The sequence below is a fragment of the Salmo salar genome, chromosome 20 (assembly GCF_965601325.2).
Source record: "Salmo salar chromosome 20, fSalSal1, whole genome shotgun sequence".
NCBI lineage: Eukaryota > Metazoa > Chordata > Actinopteri > Salmoniformes > Salmonidae > Salmo > Salmo salar.
Genome location: NC_138310.1, coordinates 35,901,172 through 35,914,222, shown reverse-complemented (window position 1 = coordinate 35,914,222; position 13,051 = coordinate 35,901,172). Strand labels below are relative to the sequence as shown.

Here is a 13,051-nt window from a genome sequence, read left to right as displayed (position 1 = left end):
AAAACCCACCTATTGTCTTTCATGTTTCATTATGAGTTAATGCAACATAATAGCTTGCTTTGAGTGTTCGAATAACTCAGCCTTACTATGAGTGATCTCTCTCTTGTTCCTGCAGCAACCGTTGGTGCGTCTGCGAGGTGGCGCCATTGTAGGGGAAGGTCGTGTGGAGGTGCTGAGGAACGGCGAGTGGGGAACCATCTGTGATGATAACTGGAGCCTGCTGTCAGCCACAGTGGTGTGTCGAGAACTGGGCTTCGGGAGTGCCAAGGAGGCCCTGTCTGGTGGTCGGCTTGGACAGGGTAGGGATTAGAACTCAGTCCTACTTATAACAACAGTGCCATTCACAATACTACATCTGGACAAGTACATGATGGGCAGGCCAACATATTGGTCAGTCTTGCAGTTGACTTGGCTGAAGATGAATTTGACTATTTGAATATTTAATCTGTGTAGAAGGCCTTGGATAGATTAACAAGACACATATTTCTTATTACAGAAGTAATCAAAATCGGATTGACTGAGGTCAAGGAGGTTTTTCTGGTCTCTTCTTTTCGAGCAGTTGTATGAGAAATATTGGATTTGATTCACCATTATCAATCAACAGTTAATCAAGAAACACGGGCCTAACTGCACAAAGCTTGAGTACCAATAGGATAACCACTTGAATTCCTGAAATACAAAGAAAAATTAACATGAACAGCTCAATTGTGTAGTGTAGAGCTACATCTGCTCACCAAATGTTACAAAGGGAACATGTCCAAAAGATCTCATAGTCTGTAATACTATCCCTTCTTTGCGGACTCTTTAAGCTCCACACTAATTCACCTTGACTTGAACAATAGGAAGTCCCCTGGAGAACCGGAACTGGCTGGGATATTGATATGTAATATATTCATAAAGCTTCACAGAGTAGGAGTGTTGATCTGGAATCAGTTTGGCCTTTGAGATCATAATGACTAAGATAACATGGAAAAGGGGGACCTGTTCCTAGATCAGCATTCCTGCTCTGACGCTTTCTGAATAAAGGCCCAGAGTCACAGCGAGATGAACAATGCAAGCCCATACTTGCTATATTCCAGTACTATAATTGAAAGGCTGTAGTGGAGAGAAATACTATATTTAAAGAGTACATAATGTATCAACTCCCTTATCAGTTTGGAAGGCCTCGCCTTCCCCTCAAGGGACATGGGTCCTGCCCAAAAGAGGACCTGCACTTTATTGACCAGTTTCCCTAATTATGGGGTGCATTCCTATAAGTCCTGGTTTGTGGGTGTGACGGTAAAATGTCCTCTAACTCACAGTGTTACCTACGGGGATATTGGTTACCATGGTGTTTATTCTTTTACTGCAGAACTAAATGGAGGGCTTAACCAATAACTGAGGCACAGAGGCATTTATCCCCCCCCCCCCCATATATGTATCACTGACTCTCTTCTAGTCAAAACTATGTAGTCAGCAGATCTGCATGTAGGTTACAGTAACTGTGTCTTTAAATAATTTACCTGTTTTGAGGAAGATTGAAGTGTCTGATGTGCTGAAGTAGATGGTATGTTTTCTTGTAACTGTGTTTCTCATAATATACCTCTATAACAGGGTTGAAAGGAATTGCACACTGCTGTTTTTCAAATAGGTACAGCTATTAATCGTTTCATCTGCAAGCTAGTTCACCCAGGCGTGAGACTGGAAAGGAGTAGTAAATTCCAGGATAATGGCATATTATGGAACTTGGAAACAGCAGACAGAGGCTGTCTCAAATGGCACCCTATTCCCCCACGTAGTGCACTACTTTTGACCAGAGCCCTATGGTGCGTCTGGTCAAAAGTAGTGCACTATATAGGCTGCCTTTTTGGGACGCAGAGCAGGAATTCAGGACTGGTTTTTCCTTTTGGAAAAATCATCATTTTCCATCATGATTTACTGTCAAGGAGGAAAGAACACTGTCCCCGTAACTAAGGCTTCCAGGAAAATAAGTCACAGATAGAAGTTCTATCATGGAACACAGATGAAAACATCATGTAACAAGGTTGTGAACTGACACACTGAATCTCTGACTTAGGTTTTCTTCAGTTCCATTTATTCCCTGTTAACATGCTCCATTATGAATTAGACAGATGAATGTAACTAGACAGAATATGCTAAATGTGTTGTAAATGCAACCTAACCCTACTCGGCCCAGCTCTTACCATTATTCTTCCTCTGTTCCTGTTTCCCAGGTATGGGCCCAGTCCATATGAATGAGGTGAAGTGCTCTGGGTTTGAGAAGTCCGTCACAGAGTGTTTCTTCAACAAGGAGTCTTTGGGCTGTAGCCATGAGGAAGATGCAGCCGTCACGTGTAACGTCCCAGCCATGGGCTTCCAGGAGAGGGTGAGTGCTCAACTTGATAAACCATAAATCATCAAAAATAAGCATTCTTCTTTTTTTGTCTCAAAGTCATTGGTTGATGAATAATGATATAGAATCTTATACTATTCCTATTGCTCCATGTGTGATAGTAGCTAAAGATCTCTCCCGTGTTGTGTCTCTCTCTGTGCAGCTGCGTCTGAGTGGGGGGCGTAACCCATACGAGGGGCGCGTGGAGGCGTTGGTGGAGAGGAACGGCTCCTTGGTGTGGGGCACGGTGTGCAGTGATGGCTGGGGAACCATGGAGGCCATGGTGGTATGCAGACAGCTAGGCCTGGGCTTCGCCAGTAATGCCTTCCAGGTGAGAAACATTTCTTTATTTATTTAACCGGTATTTATACAGGTAAGTCAATTAAGAACAAATTCCTGCTTTTACCACTTGTCCAAACATGCAGCAGGTCTCTCAGCAGCATTACAGTACAGTTACACATTCATATTTAATTAATGGATGGAATAGGAGGCCTCTCTCTCTTACGTGTATGATCTACAGACATACAGGTTGTAGCAGGCAAAACAATGACTGCTGTTTACAGTACGCACAAGTTTGGGCCCTAAGGGAAAAAAGGTTTATGTGTTTCTATCCTATTCCAGACTATGACGTAACAGAGGTGGAAGTGGTAGTTCAGGGGTGAAGTATCTTGGAGTGTTACAGGCACAGATTACTGTTCTTAGAAGGGCTAGTTCCAGAACTGCGTGTCAAAATAAGATCACACAACTACCTACCAGAAACAGACTCAAATAAAAATCTGCTTTGATTAAGTACAGAACGTTCCGTGTTGTTCGTTATAGTCTCGTATAATAAGAGGAATCATTGATCCTTTAATGATGTTCCTTGGCTCCTTGATGTTTTATTGACACCACCAACCTCGCAAACTGTACCGACTGCTCTGAGCAGAGTCACATCAGACTGGGAAGATATTGAAGTGTGGGTCTTCACTCTGTAAAAAGTGTGTTTTTAGTAGTTTGGTTGGAATTAGATTTTGGAATTTAAAAAATTCTGTGTACTGACAATTATAATCGCCAAGGAGGTAATATTTCTGGCTGTTGTGAGTCTAAACCTTTCCATTGTCTTTTTTACGGCATTGCCATTCCAAATTAGAGCTTTCCCAAATTAGGGCCTTCAGTCAGTGCTGTAAATCTTAGTGTGTTAGTGTGTGTCTGTGTGTGTCTGTAGTTGCCAAGGGTGAAATATACAGTAACTCTCACTGATGTAGGACTGTGAACTCTTTCTGTGAACTGTTTCTGTGAACTGTTTCCACCTGCAAAGCAGTAAGGAGACCTTCCAGTCAGACAGAAGAGTATTTGTTGGAGCAAATGGATTTTACAAGACTGCTTGATAACAGTAATAGTTGGTTTGGAAAATATCTGTAAACCTTGGAGTAGTAGAAATTATGTTGCTTTCAAACCAGAGATTTATGAGTGGAAATTGCAATGTAGGGATAATGTGTTATTGTAGGCTGTCTAGTTTACCTCGAAGCAGAGGAATGACTACCGAATAACAACATAATAAAACAGCTTAATATGAATACATTTAAAGCTTATCTATTTCATAGACTGTAGCTTGTTTAATATTTGTGATGGCTACACTATAACGATATCTGAGGGCAGGGGTGTCATGCACCCTAAAAATCTGAGGGTGCACAAAGTACGTGAGGATGGCTGGGGGGGGGGGGGGGGGGGGGGGGGGGGGTCCGGAGGGGGGCTAGGCCCCCCGTAGGGAAAGTGGACAATTTATAATTGTTCAGCTTTAGTCGGCACTTTAGAGCTATAACTATTATGCTTGATTCCATATATATATATTTCTGCATATCTAAGCATACATCTTGAGCTGTTTTATTAAAGAAACTAAATATGATTCTATGCCTCTGGGAAAAAGATTGAAAGGAATGTGAGGCTTATTCAGTACATTTAGTTATTGCTTGCTTTTCTAAAGTCTACCAACCATACCAGCAGGCATGCCAGCTAGGCCCCCCGTAGGGAAAGTGGACAATTTATAATTGTTCAGCTTTAGTCGGCACTTTAGAGCTATAACTATTATGCTTGATTCCATATATATATATTTCTGCATATCTAAGCATACATCTTGAGCTGTTTTATTAAAGAAACTAAATATGATTCTATGCCTCTGGGAAAAAGATTGAAAGGAATGTGAGGCTTATTCAGTACATTTAGTTATTGCTTGCTTTTCTAAAGTCTACCAACCATACCAGCAGGCATGCCAGCTAAGATAGTTAGACAAGCTAGCTACTCTAACTTGATGATAGTCTGAAATGGCTTCTTGGTAGCTAGTTATGAGGTAGTAGTGACACAGCTGAAAGTGACTCTAGTACCTCATTGGGAACCTAATTGGGCTAGCTAAAGCCAACTTCATAAAATTGCTAGGTTGCTAGTAGTATTACAGAGAAACAATATCAACACAATGTTTTAATATATTCACTACCGCTCAAAAGTTTGGGGTTACTTAGAAATTTCCTTGTTTTTGAAAGAAAAGCTCATTTTTTGTCCATTAAAATAACATCAAATCGATCAGAAATACAGTGTAGACATTGTTAATGTTGTAAATTACTATTGTAGCTGGAAACGGCAGTTTCTTTTATGGAATATCTACATAGGCGTACAGAGGCCCATTATCAGCAGCCATCACTCCTGTGTTTCAATGCCATGTTGTGTTAGTTAATCCAAGTTTATAATTTTAAAAGGCTAATTGATCATTAGAAAACCCTTTTGCAACTATGATAGCACAGCTGAAAACTGTTGTCCTGATTAAAGAAGCAATAAAACTGGCCTTCTTTAGACTAGCTGAGTATCTGGAGCATCAGCATTTGTGGGTTCGATTACAGGCTCAAAATGGCCAGAAACAAAGACCTTTTGTCTGAAACTCATCAGTCTATTCTTGTTCTGAGAAATGAAATCTATTCCATGCGGGAAATCGCCAAGAAACTGAAGATCTTGTACAATGCTGTGTTTTACTCCCTTCACAGAACAGAGCAAACTGGCTCTAACCAGAATAGAAAGAGGAGTGGGAGGCCCCGGTGCACAACCGAGCAAGAGGACAAGTACATTAGAGTGTCAAGTTTGAGAAACAGACGCCTCACAAGTCCTCAACTGGCAGCTTCATTAAATAGTACCTGCAAAACACCAGTCTCAACATCAACAGTGAAGAGGCGACTCTGGGATGCTGACCTTCTATATATACAGTACTAGTCAAAAGTTTGGACATACCTACTCATCCCCGGGTTTTCCTTTATTTTTACTATTTTCTACATTGCAGAATAATAGTGAAGACATCAAAACTATGAAATAACAAATATGGAATCATGTAGGAACCAAAAGTGTTAAACTAATCAAAATATATTTTATATTTGAGATTCTTCAAAGATAACACCATTTGCCTTGATGACAGCTTTGCACACTCTTGGCATTCTCTCAACCAGCTTAATGAATTAGTCACCTGGAATGCATTTCAATTAACAGGTGTGCCTTGTTAAAAGTTAATTTGTGGAGTTTCTTAACTTCTTAATGTGTTTGAGCCAATCAGTTGTGTTGTGACAAGGTATACAGAAGATAGCCCTATTTGGTAAAAGACCAAGTCCATATTATGGCAAGAACAGCTCAAATATGTGAAGAGAAACGACACGTCCATCATTACCTTAAAACATGAAGGTTAGTCAATGCGGAACATTTCAAGAACTTTGAAAGTTTCTTCAAGTGCAGTCGCAAAAACCATCAAGTGCTATGATGAAATTGGCTCTCATGAGGACCGCCACAGGAAAGGAAGCCCCAGAGTTACCTCTGCTGCAGAGGATACGTTCATTAGAGTTAACTGCACCTCAGATTGCAGCCCAAATAAATCAAGTAACAGCTTCAAGTAACAGATACATCTCAACATCAACTGTTCAGAGGAGACTGGGTGAATCAGGCCTTCATGGTATAATTGCTGAAAAAAACACTACTAAAGGTGACTAATAAGAAGAAGAGACTTTCTTTGACTAGTACTGTATATACTGAACAATGAAATAAATGCAACATGCAACAATTTCAAATATTTTACTGAGTTACAGTTCATATAAGGGAATCCAGTCAATTGAAATACATTCATTAGGCCCTGATCTATTGATTTCAAATGACTGGGAATACAGATATGCATCTGTTGGTCAGAGATACCTTTAGAAATATGGGCCTCACAATGGACCTCAGGATCTCTGTGCATTCAAATTGCCATCAATACATGCAATTGTGTTCGTTGTCCGTAGCTTATGCCTGCCATACCATAACCCCACCACCCCCATGGGGCATTCTTCGCAAATAGCTCACCCACACGACACCATACACGTGGTCTGCGGTTGTGAAGCCGGTTGGACGTACTGCCAAATTCTCTGAAACAACATTGGAGGTGGCTTATGGTAGAGAAATTAACATTCAATTATCTGGCAACAGCTCTGGTGGACATTCCTGCAGTCAACATGCCAACTGCACGCTCCCTCAAAACTTGAGACTGTGGCATTGTGTTGTGTGACAAAACTTCACATTTGTGCTGTGGCCTTTTATTGTCCCCAGCACAAGGTGCACCTGTATAATGATCATGCTGTTTAATCAGCTTATTGATATGCCACACCTGTCAGGTGGATGGATTATCTTGGCAAAGGAGAAATGCTCACTAACTGGGAAGTAAACTCATTTGTGCACACAATTTGAGAGAAATACGCCTCGTGTATATGAACATTTTCTGGGATCTTTCATTTCAGCTCATGAAACATGGGACCAACACGTTACGTGTATATTTTTTGTTCAATGTTTATGGGATAATAGCTTTCACCAGGATTCACCTGGTCAGTCATGGAAGGAGCAGGTGTCCTTCATTTTTGGTACACTCAGTATAATAAATATATATAATATAAACAGTATCAATTAAACAGGACATCTGTGCCCCCGATGGGCATGACGCCTCTGTCTGAGGGACAAAATAAAGTAATAGTGACAGTACTAAATACAGCTAGAGAGATAATGAACAGGCTGCCCCCTCTTGTGGTTAGTAGAAAAATTGTTTTGCTTATATTTGCTGCTATTCCCCTTGAATCCATTGTGAATGTGAATCCTACCAGTACATTGTTCTAACCCCATTATACAGTGCATTCTGAAAATATTCATACCCCTTCCCTTTTTCCACATTTTGTTACGTTACAGCCTTATTCTAAAATTGATTAAATCGTCCCCCCCATCAGTCTACACACAATACCCCATAATGACGAAGCAAAAACAGGTTTTTAGAAATGTTTGCAAATTTATATAAAACATTTAAATGAATTAAATAATCACATTTACATTAATATTCAGACCCCTTATTGAAACACCTTTTGCAGCGATTACAGCCGCGAGACTTCTTGGGGATGGCGCTACAAGCTTGGAACACCTGTATTTAGAGTTTCTCCCATTCCTCTCTGCAGATCCTCTCAAGCTTTATCAGGTTGGATGGGAAGCGTCGCTGCACAACTATTTTCAGGTCTCTCCAGAGATGTTCGATCTGGTTCTAGTCCGGGCTCTGGCTGGGCCACTTATGGACATTCGGAGAATTGTCCTGAAGCCACTCCTGCTTTGTCTTCGCTGTGTACTTAAGGCCGTTGTCCTGTTGGAAGGTGAAACTTCGCCCCAGTCTGAGGTCCTGAGCGCTCTGGAGCAGGTTTTCATCAAGGATCTCTCTGTACTTTGCTCCGTTCATCTTCCCCGTTCATCTTCCCCATGATGTTCACCGTAGAGATGGTGCTTCACCGTAGGGATGGTGCCAGGTTTCTTTTAGACATGACGCTTGGCCTTCAGGCCAAAGAGTTCAATCTTGATTTCATCAGACCAGAGAATCTTGGTCTGAGAGTCCTTTCGGTGCCATTTGACAAACTCCAAGCGGGCTGTCATGTGCCTTTTACTGAGGAGTGGCTTCTGTCTGGCCACTCTACCATAAAGGCCTGATTGGTGGAGTGCTGCAGAGATAGTTGTCCTTCTGGAAGGTTCTCCCATCTCCACAGAGGAACTCTGGAGCTCTGTCAGGGTGACCATCAGGTTCTTGGTCACCTCCCTAACCAAGGACATTCTCCTCCAATTTTTCAGTTTGGACGGTCGGTCAGTTCTAGGAAGAATCTTGGTGGTTCCAAACTTCTTCCATTTAAGAATGATAGAGGCCGTTGTGTTCTTGGGGACCTTCAATGCTGCAGAAATGTTTTGGTACCCTTCCCCTTTTTCTCTACACAACCCTGTCTACGGAGAATTCCTTCGACCTCATGTCTTGGTTTTTGCTTTGACATGCACTGTCAACTGTGGAACCTTATATAGACAGGTGTGTGCCTTTCCAAATCATTGCCAATCAATTGGATTTACCACAGGTGGACTCCAATCAAGTTGTAGAAACATCTCAAGGATGATCAATGGAAACAGGATGCACCTGAGCTCAATTTTGAGTCTCACAGCAAAGGACCTGAATACTTATGTAAATAAGGTATTTCTGTTTTTTATGCATTTGCAAAAATGTCCAAAAACCAGTTTTTTGCTTTCATTAAGTGGTATTGTGTGTAGATTGATAAGAAAAAACATTTAATTTAATCAATTTTAGAGTAAGGCTGTAATGTAACAACATGTGGAAAAAGTCAAGGGATCTGAATACTTTCCGAAGGCACTGTATAATGATAAAATATAATAAAACAATTGCATAACAAACACATAACCTAGGACAAATTCCACAAATTCTCTGTCTGATAAAAAGCATCCCTGATCTCTGTCATGTTGTGTCCCTGTCCTTTAGGAGACGTGGTACTGGCCTGGAGAGGTGAGTGCTGACCCTGTGGTGATGAGTGGGGTGAGATGTTCTGGCACGGAGATGTCCCTATCCCACTGCCTGCACCACGGAGCTCACCTCACCTGTCCTAAAGGAGGAGGACGCAACGCCGCCGGAGTCTCCTGCTCAGAGAGTAAGGGAGTTGTTACACTAACAAAATATGTGAAGTAATATCTACCTTTCTTCAACATCAGATTTGCTACTTTTCTGTTAACTCTATCATTATAATTAGCCTTGGATGTGGTGTGGCCAAAACCTCATTCATGCTGCATAAGAGCACTCCTATTGCCTTTCCCTCTCAGTAGTCAACCAGTACTAGATGCCTTGCAGCTTTCCTCTCAGTCGTCTACCAGTACTAGATGCCTTACATTGATTGCTGATAATAATGGTTGAATACCAAAACATGTATTTGTCTGTCCTGGCCTTTTTATAACATAATAACTATAATAACTGTAACATTGTATTGATGAAGTATGCTCACATTTTTAACCACTATCTCTCTCTCTCCCTCTTCCCTCCCTGCTCTCCCCCTCAGCGGCCCCTGACCTGGTCCTGAACCCCCAGGTAGTGGAGCAGACCACCTATATGGAGGACAGGCCCATGTTCATGCTGCAGTGTGCTTATGAAGAGAACTGCCTATCCACCACCTCCAGCAAGACCCCTGCCAACTCCTACCGCCGCCTGCTGCGCTTCTCCTCCCAGATCCACAACAATGGACAGTCAGACTTCAGACCCAAGGCTGGACGCCACTCCTGGGTGTGGCATGACTGCCATAGGCAAGTTGCTCCATGGCCCTTCCTGTTTGTTTGTGAAATTGAAAGATATGCTTTGTTCACACAGCATGTTGTTAGCCCAGGGCTATGCACAACGTTATCCAGGCTAGAATTGTATTATTTGTTTAATATGGTGATATACACTCAGTTTGCAGTTTATTAGGTACACCATCTAGTACCGGGTTGGACCCCCCTTTGCCTCCGGAACAGACACAATTCTTCAGGACTCTACAAGGTGTCGGAAATGTTCGTTGCTCAATTGGTATCAAGGGACTTAAAGCGTTCCAGGAAAACATTCCCCACACCAGTACCGTGGACACCAGGTAGGATGGATCCATGGACTCATGCTACTTACACCAAATCCTGACTCATCAGGAACTGGGATTCGTCAGATCAGGCAATGTTTTTCCACTCATCAATTTTCCAGTGTTGGTGATCGCTTGCCCACTAGAGCCGCTTCTTGTTTTTAGCTGATAGGAGTGTAACCCGGTGTGGTCATCTGCTGCAATAACCCATCTGTGACAAGCATTGACGAGTTGTGTGTTCCGAGATGCCATTCTGCACACCACTGTTGTACTGCGCTGTTATTTGTGTGTTTGTGGCCCGCCTGTTAGCTTGCACCATTCTTGCCATTCACATTCGACCTCTCTCTTCAACGAGCTGTTGTCGCCCGCAGGACTGCCGCTGACTAGATGTTTTTTGTTTGTTGCACCATTCTCTGTAAATCCTAGACACTGTTGTGTGTGAAAATCCCAGGAGGCCACCTGTTTCTGAGATACTGGATCCGGCACGCCTGGCATCAATGATCATACCACGCTTAAAGTCACTTAGATCACTTGTTTTGCCCGTTCTATCGTTTAATCAAACAGTAACTGAATGCCTCGATGCCTGTCTGCTTGCTTGGCCTCGATGCCTGTCTGCTTGTTTTATAAAGCAAGCCACGGCTACGTGACTCACTGTCTGTAAGAGCGATCCATTTTTGTGAACTGGGTGGTGTAACTAATAAACTGGTCACTGAGTGTATTTTACCTCATAGTTGTGTCTGTCACCATGACTACCTAGTTGTCTTTTTATAAGAGACTGACGTTAAGGGAATGTTCTACTGAACTCTCTAGATAACGCCTCATTTTCCATTTCCATACGTTCTCTGCCCTGTAATTGGCCACGGACTGAAACGTCTCAGATGTTTTCTGTCAAGGCATTGGGTGAACTGTGCAATGTTGGCAGCTTCACACAGTTTTACACAAATAAAACCCTCAGTGCCTGTGGGATTATGCATATAATCTGAATCGCTAAACATATACAATTTTGAAAGCAAATGTTTATTTGGGGTTTCTTAGTGTCTGCCTTAGTGCCATATGTTTCAACAGTCCCTAGCTCTTGTATAAAAACTGCTTCAGAGAGAATATAATAGACTCTACAGTAGATGGCAGGTCTATTTATAAATGCAGTGTCTCTCTCTTTCTTGCTGTGCCCAGGCACTACCACAGCATGGAGGTATTCACCCACTATGACCTGCTCAGCCTCAACGGCACCAAGGTGGCTGAGGGACACAAGGCAAGCTTCTGTCTGGAGGACACTGACTGTGAAGAGGGTAAAAGCCTGGAGAAATAAAAGTGTGTCCCAAATGGCACCTTATCCCTTACATAGAGCCCATAAGGCCCTGGTCAAAAGTAGTTCACTCTATAATGAATAGGGTTCCTTTTGGGACACAGACAGACTAGCTACTTATACTATCTTGTCTACCTAGTGTTCCTCACTCCTTGCATAGCACATATATAATACAGCCTGAGCAATAGCTCAACATGCTCTTTCACTCACAAAAGATTCTGTGCCAATGTATGTCATTTGATTAACTTTGATTTATTGTCATCTTGACAGGTATTGAGAAAAGATACGAGTGTGCCAACTTTGGAGAGCAAGGCATCACTGTTGGCTGCTGGGATACGTACAGACATGATATTGACTGCCAGTGGATTGACATCACAGACATCAAGCCCGGAGATTACATATTCCAGGTACATTGCCTTTCTGCTTACGTAAGGTCTTTCCAGTGAAGGAGTGCATCCTAAATGGCACCCTATTCCCTATAAATCCCAGGGCCCATAAGGCTCTGGTCAAAAGTAGTGCCATTAGGGACGCAACCAAGGTCATTCCTCTACACTATTATCCTATGTTATCGATTGAGGTCTAATGAAGTGAATTAATTAATACATTTTATTGGACAAATGTAAAATGCATATGGAGTTTTTTCATTCAACTGAGCAAAAAGTACACCCCTAACCCTAAACTATGATTATCAATGTTGATTTCCATTCTTTGTGTTGGATAATGATTCACAGCATTTTGCTCTCTCCAACAGGTTTTTATTAACCCTAACTATGAGGTGCCTGAGTCTGACTACTCCAACAACTTAATGAAGTGTAGATGTAGATACGATGGCCACCGTATATGGATGTACAGCTGTCATAATGGTAAGACAATGGTGTGCCACAATTTGTGTGACTGTTTTACCTCAGAAATTCTGTGTTACTGCATTGTTCCGCAACCCCTTTCATAAATGAAAGTTGGATGTTTGCAGACCTCACAAGTAGACTAATGTTAAGATGTATAGATCCAACCATTCATTTGTGCTGGAGGTATATTCAGTTGCTGGATGTTAAAGGACAACTTCAAATTCATTATCTCCAGCACCAAACCAGTGTCTACATATGTGAAAACGGTGTTGTAGAAAAAAATAAGTTCTACCAGATGACATCATCAAAAATTACAACATTTGAGTGATTTTCAAACCCTATGAGATTCGGGGAGAGATGCCTTGGGGAGCAAGAAAATACCCTCCCTCTGGCTAGAAACTTGTTGAAGGTTTTGAAAATCACTGCTTTTCTTACTTTTAATCTTACCTTATGATGTCACAGACAAGCATTTTTTTAGGACCAATCTTCTTATAATTTTACTACAGATCATAGAAATACACTCTTCACATATTTAGACACTGGTTTGGTACTGGAGATAATTAATGAGGTTGAAAAGTGGCGGAGTTGCCGTTAAAAAACT

At 41.8% G+C, this 13,051-nt stretch overlaps 1 protein-coding gene across 1 annotated transcript in view; it reads left to right on the top strand.

Moving 5' to 3' along the window:
- LOC106580522 (lysyl oxidase homolog 2B) overlaps positions 1-13,051 on the top strand; it is a 44,023-nt gene that overhangs the window by 29,214 nt on the left and 1,758 nt on the right. The window contains exons 6-13 of the mRNA XM_014161685.3: positions 116-299; positions 2,214-2,365; positions 2,535-2,702; positions 9,189-9,354; positions 9,757-9,997; positions 11,473-11,588; positions 11,876-12,012; positions 12,357-12,468. Of these exons, the coding sequence (XP_014017160.1) occupies positions 116-299; positions 2,214-2,365; positions 2,535-2,702; positions 9,189-9,354; positions 9,757-9,997; positions 11,473-11,588; positions 11,876-12,012; positions 12,357-12,468 (1,276 nt within the window). The remainder of the gene's footprint in view (positions 1-115; positions 300-2,213; positions 2,366-2,534; positions 2,703-9,188; positions 9,355-9,756; positions 9,998-11,472; positions 11,589-11,875; positions 12,013-12,356; positions 12,469-13,051) is intronic.